General features: G+C 38.3%; 1 protein-coding gene across 1 annotated transcript in view; it reads right to left on the reverse strand.

Moving 5' to 3' along the window:
* Positions 1 to 6,000, reverse strand: part of CPS1 (carbamoyl-phosphate synthase 1) — a 128,915-nt gene that overhangs the window by 89,347 nt on the left and 33,568 nt on the right. Inside the window, exons 6-8 of the mRNA XM_049614985.1 lie at positions 5,304 to 5,396; positions 2,452 to 2,541; positions 617 to 745 (exon numbers count right to left, since the gene is read on the reverse strand). Coding sequence (XP_049470942.1) covers positions 617 to 745; positions 2,452 to 2,541; positions 5,304 to 5,396 — 312 coding nt within the window. The remainder of the gene's footprint in view (positions 1 to 616; positions 746 to 2,451; positions 2,542 to 5,303; positions 5,397 to 6,000) is intronic.

Here is a 6,000-nt window from a genome sequence, read left to right on the forward strand (position 1 = left end):
CGTCCGACTTCGGCTCAGGTCACAATCTCGCGGTCCGTGAGTTCGAGCCCCGAGTCGGGCTCTGGGCTGATGGCTCAGAGCCTGGAGCCTGCTTCCGATTCTGTGTCTCCCTGTCTCTCTCTGCCCCTCCCCCGTTCATGCTCTGTCTCTCTCTGTCTCAAAAATAAATAAAACGTTAAAAAAAATTTAAAAAAAAAGAACATGACTGACAAATTTGTAGCATTAGAATTCAATAAAGTGTACTTAATAAACTAAACAAAATTTAATGTTTCTTTAGAAACCTGAAGGTGTTGTAGGTACCAAAGTCATGGTGAGAAACGTGAATTGTCATTTTACGACTGTACAGAGAGACACATTGGGAGGTTGGACTCCTGCTCTCTTGAATCGAGGACACAGTCCCAGTTACTTTGCCTAAAGAAAGGTTCCTTTTGCCTCTGGTACTCTCTCCTCCTTGTTTCCTCCCATACCGTGTCTGCTGACACTGCCTCAGAGGCCATAGACAGGAGTGGAAAAGAATATGGGAATACCTGAAATATATTACAGCCTTTGTGACAGTTACATAGCAGAGTCCCTCCACCTCACACACAGATACACACTACCCCCAGGAGCACTGTACCTTTTTGACATTCTGAATTAGTGGTTGTGCAAGAGCTGGGTTCCCGGGTCCTCCAGCAATTAAAAGCCCATCATACTCCATGTTGGTGAAATCATGATTCCAGGGAACTAAATGCACTTCTGCTCCTCGCTAGAAAAGAAATGCAAAAATAATCAATTTAATAACATTTTTCTTTGCCAAAGTAGAATTTTGCCTAGACCTTCTCTTGATTAACCACTCCCTAATGGGGAAAAAGAGTACATGATTCAAACGAATAATGCTGAGTGAAAAATTCTTTGGTGGCTCACTGTATTTTGTATAATATAGATGGAGCCAGTGGTCAACAGAAAGTGAAGAAAAAACATGTTTAAAGTTTTGATCCTGAAAAAAATAATGTACTTTCCCATATTTCAGGAGGTTTCAGAGCCTTAAAAAATTCCTGACTGGGCACCCAGGAATATAGGTTATTTTCACAAGCTGTGGTAGAGAGTTATTTAAAAAAGAGAGAGAAATCCATTTTCTGCAAAATTATGCTAGTCTACCTCTCATCTTTTTCAATTTTGCTTTTTTTACCTGACCAAATTTTTTAGCAGCCTTCTTTCCTAGCGTTTTCTCATATTATCTGTAGTATATGTATTGTCATTGAATAATTAGAACTTTTGTATATAGAAGTGGGTAGGAAGACATCTTTGATGGTTTCCCTAGAAACATTTCCTGAGACAAGAATTTGAGAAAAAGGAGTTTATTTGGATGGGTTTCTAAGAAGTGACACTGTGACACACGCCAATAAATTATGCATTATCAAGTTCTGTAAACACCTAGAGCTTCAGCCCACTGAGGAACTCTGAGTGTGTAGACAATCCACTCTCAAGATAGTTCAGTCATGGGGCAAGAGTTGAGATATTTACACACTGAACTTCTCTTGACTTTAGGTAGGGGGTGCTCCAGGGATCATTAATTCTACAGTATTTCCTGCCAGTCAATAGGCTCCAACCAACTAAAGAGAGCCCTCAAGCAATGAAGTGCAGGCCTCTGCAACTGGAGGATGGGCTAAATGCCCTATAATGGTGAAATGAGAAAGAGATACAGATAGGCCATCGACAGCATCTGCTACTGAAGAGTCCATGCAAGTTTTTATTAATAAAATGGGCCAGAATTTAAAATCATGATTTAGATCATTTGGCTGATACTCTTGAACGAAGAGAAGGTGAATTGAAGAATTCCTCTGCACTCACAACTATTTTGGTATTATGGAAATATCTGTGTATGTGCGCGTATGAGAGAGAGAGAGGAACAGAAACAGAAAGACATAGGTAGGGAGAGAGATGGAAAAGTGGGATAAGGAGAAATCCCAACAAAACAGTATTTAAGGAAACATCATAATGGTTACATTCTCCTGCAGAATTTTTAACGTTTAATTTTAATTGGTTGCCTAAGAGTTTATATGAAGCAATGTGAAAGTTTGTACTCTATCAGGGCATGATCCCTGAAAACATTTGTCACATAATAATTGTACTCCAATGGAGGAGTTCTCCAACTGACTCTCAATTTTTGGTCATCTCTAAACTCAAAGAAAATAAGCATGGCATGTCTCAGAATGTCAGTCAATGAGTGATAAGAAGTCATCACTCTTCTGTTTGTGGCCTTTAAAGATTTTTTAAAAACACACTCCACATCTCTAATTTTAACAGGAATAAATTTTATTTTGTAGATCAAAGAGAGCAAAAAGAGAATGGATCCCCTGACATTCTGAGAGAACACATTAGCTTTCTCTGAAACAGAAAAGGGAAATCAGTTTCACACTAAAAAGATCAATATTACAAATCCTCACCCTCGAGATGCAACAAATTACTTACCTTTACTAGAAGGCGAATTACATTGTTTTTAATGCCACAGTCTACAGCTACCACTTTTGTGGGGTTTCCTTTGCCATACACCTTGACATCCTGCCATTCGAAAAAGCAGAGAGTGAGAGGGAAGGTCTAGCTGTGAGCAGCACACCAATATCATAAACACAACATATCATAACACCTGAAGATGCTTAGCACTTACATTGGTAACAGGGTGATTGCTGACTACTAGGGAGTGACTGGCAATTAACAATCAATGTAGAAGAAAGGCACAGCAAGTGCCACAGACTGTACCTTTTCTTATGAAGCAAAGGGTACTTTGCTGTTTTACATAAAATGTAGATTACAGTAATAACAATGGTCCCTGAGAAATTGGTTGCTTCCATAGTTAACAATAATCTCTCCCATGATTTGCCTCATTAACAACCAGTGGCAATGGAATTTTCAAGTATTACCACCTGATTCAGCACTAGGCAGATGTGGTAATAGATACATCATGCTTTAAATACCACTTGATCTTCAACTTGTAATAAAGGCTGGATGGGGTAGAGCTGTTGTGCATTAGGCTTATGCAGTGGGGCTAATGGATAAAATCAGGATGAGAATCGGATGATTGCTAAGCTAGTGTAGACCACTGGTCTCTTTAGGTTACTGTGCATTTATCCGCATTGAAATGATAGGCTTCATAAAAGGATCCCCAAGCATATGATAATCATTACCTACATCCTAAGCACTGCTTGGAGTCAGACCCATTTTCACAGGCATTTACCCAAGAATCAGTTCCCCAAAGTCATAAAAGGAGAAATAATAGAAACAGAAAGCCTAGAGGACTGGGTGCCCACACGGATTTCAGCTTTGAGAATTAGCTAGTATATTCTGAATTTAGGATGATTTCAATGTTTCCAAAAAGTTTTAGATAAAAGTTGCAACCTGGATATTTGAAAGAGTATTTTACTTTAACTGAAATATCTACTCTCTACTCTCCACTCTCCGCACACTCTATAGAATGGCAAATGACAATCCTTAGACTGTACTTGAAAAAAAATATATAAAGTTTGTCACATTTTTTTCTTTAGCTAACTATCCTAAAGAAAAAATACCCCATTCTTTCCATGATCTGCAGAAATTATTGCTGAGCTGATCTATAAATGCTACAGATAATCTCTCTCATCACATAATTTGAAAAAGTATATACTTATTTTTAACCTTAGGCTTCTGCTACAAAATAAAGCAATATTACCATCTAGTTGTAGCTACATCAAATTGCAATTACAAGACAATGAATTAAGTTATCAACCATATCCAAATAAAACTCATAGAATATAGTCTGATACAAATATGCATTTTATCACAGTTACAATGAAATTATTTAATTGCACCAAGCATCAAGAAACAGGGACAGTTTTCACCATTGCAATCTCTCTCTTCATATGATGTATATAAAAATACAGGTAGGCTCCTTTTTTCTAGTCTCTACACAAATACATTATACGCTCTTCATACAGAATGATAGCAGTTTTAAGCAAGAATTCACAGACACATGAATATATGAATTTGTACTATGACTCTTGAAGAGAGGAATATGTTATGCAGTGTTTTTAACCTCATTACCACAGAATTTTTTTAAGGTGAATTTCTCTAGGTCAACATTTCTCACATGTGGAAAATCCTACACTAGATCCCCAAGGTAGCTCTCAATTCTAAAAGGAAAAATAGCACTTTTTCATGCTGTGTCTCAGACCAAATCACTTCACAGGGAAATGTCTAGAAAAAAAATACAGAAAAATAGTTCCATGCCATTTGAATGGACAAATTTTGGAATTAAAAACAAGAGATTACTGCATATGGCATGATCAAATTTCAAATATATAAACAATTACATATAATTTAAAATTCACTGTCTTTAACAACTCATCTTTCTTATGCTTCAGCATCCTGTGAATGCATGTCTGAGCCCAACATCAAGGCTCAGTACTGATTGTCTAGGACCTATAATCCTTGTCTCCCATTTCCATGTGAATAGAAATAGGAACAGGAATACCAGATAATATCAACATGTGTTTTCTCTGAGGCTGACATGCTATTAATCAGGCAATTTTCAGTCCTTTAATAACATTTTCTTAAGAAAAGGCCCTGGTGGGGGCACCTGGGTGGCTCAGTCAGTTAAGTGTCCAGCTTTGGCTCAGGTCATGATCTCATGGTTCATGAATTTGAGCAGTGAGTTGGGCTCAGTGCTGACAGCTCAGAGTTTGGAGCCTGCTTTGGATTTTGTGTCTTCCTCTCTCTCTACACCTCCCCCACTCGTTCTCTCTCTCTCTCTCTCAATCTCTCAAAACTAAATAAACATTAAAAAAAAGAAAAAAAAAGAAAAAAAGAACCTTGGTGGACCAAAGTTCTCACAGCTGGAATTCTTCATGAAATGTTGTTCTCGATAGCCATTCTGATTGATGCTAGATCAATGCAAGTAAAAGTTACTAACTTTAAATTTTTGTTTTAACGTTTATTTATTTTTGAGACAGAGAGAGACAGAGCATGAATGGGGGAGGGGCAGAGAGAGAGGGAGACACAGAATCGGAAGCAGGCTCCAGGCTCTGAGCCATCAGCCCAGAGCCCGACACGGGGCTCGAACTCACGGACCATGAGATTGTGACCTGAGCTGAAGTCGGACGCTTAACCGACTGAGCCACCCAGGCGCCCCAAAAAGTTACTAACTTTAAACGGAATGATTTGTATATTTCAGATGCTATGAGATCCTTTTTTCCCTCAACTCTGGTGCTTCAGGAAGATGACCTCCGCCTCAGTGAAGATTTTGATATTACAAGAAATAAAACTACAAAATGTGAAGGGAAATCTCTCACCTTGGTTGAAACCTCAGCGATCAAATTCTGCTTATTTGGATCCACGAAATCCACAGACTGACCTTCAAATTCAATCTTCCCGAGCATGGTACCCTGTCAAATCAAAAAATTAGACAGTTAAAAGGGAGCAACGGTCAAGGTGCTAACAGGATCCATTCACAGGGACCTACACAGCAGCTCCAAGATCTAAATGTCTTTATAACTACTCAAAACCATCAGCAGAAAGAAGATCCTCATCTTCTCAACCTGGAAAGATGCATGGTACATTTTGAGAAATGCTACGGGAAGTACAATTCATTTTTTTAGGGCTGAGATTGTGACCTGGAGTAAGCAAGATCAAAAGGCATCAGAATTCAGGCCTCCAAGCTCCAGACGGTGCCAATTAAACTATTTAGGCTACCTATTCCCTTAGTGCATATGACCTAAAGATCGTTCATGGGAGACATGGACAAAACAATCTATTGAGAAGAAAATAAGAAATCTAAAAATTGTAGAAAATTGAAAAGAATGAGAATTAATTACATTATGATAGTAAAATTCATTCACAAAAAGATGTGAAATGCAGGCACCTGGCTGGTTCAGTCAGTAAAGCATGTGACTCGATCTCAGTGTTATGAGTTTGAGCCCCACATTGGGCATAGAGATAACTTGAAAGAAAGAAAGAAAGAAAGAAAGAAAGAAAGAAAGAAAGAAAGAA

This window comes from Panthera uncia, assembly GCF_023721935.1.
Source record: "Panthera uncia isolate 11264 chromosome C1 unlocalized genomic scaffold, Puncia_PCG_1.0 HiC_scaffold_3, whole genome shotgun sequence".
NCBI lineage: Eukaryota > Metazoa > Chordata > Mammalia > Carnivora > Felidae > Panthera > Panthera uncia.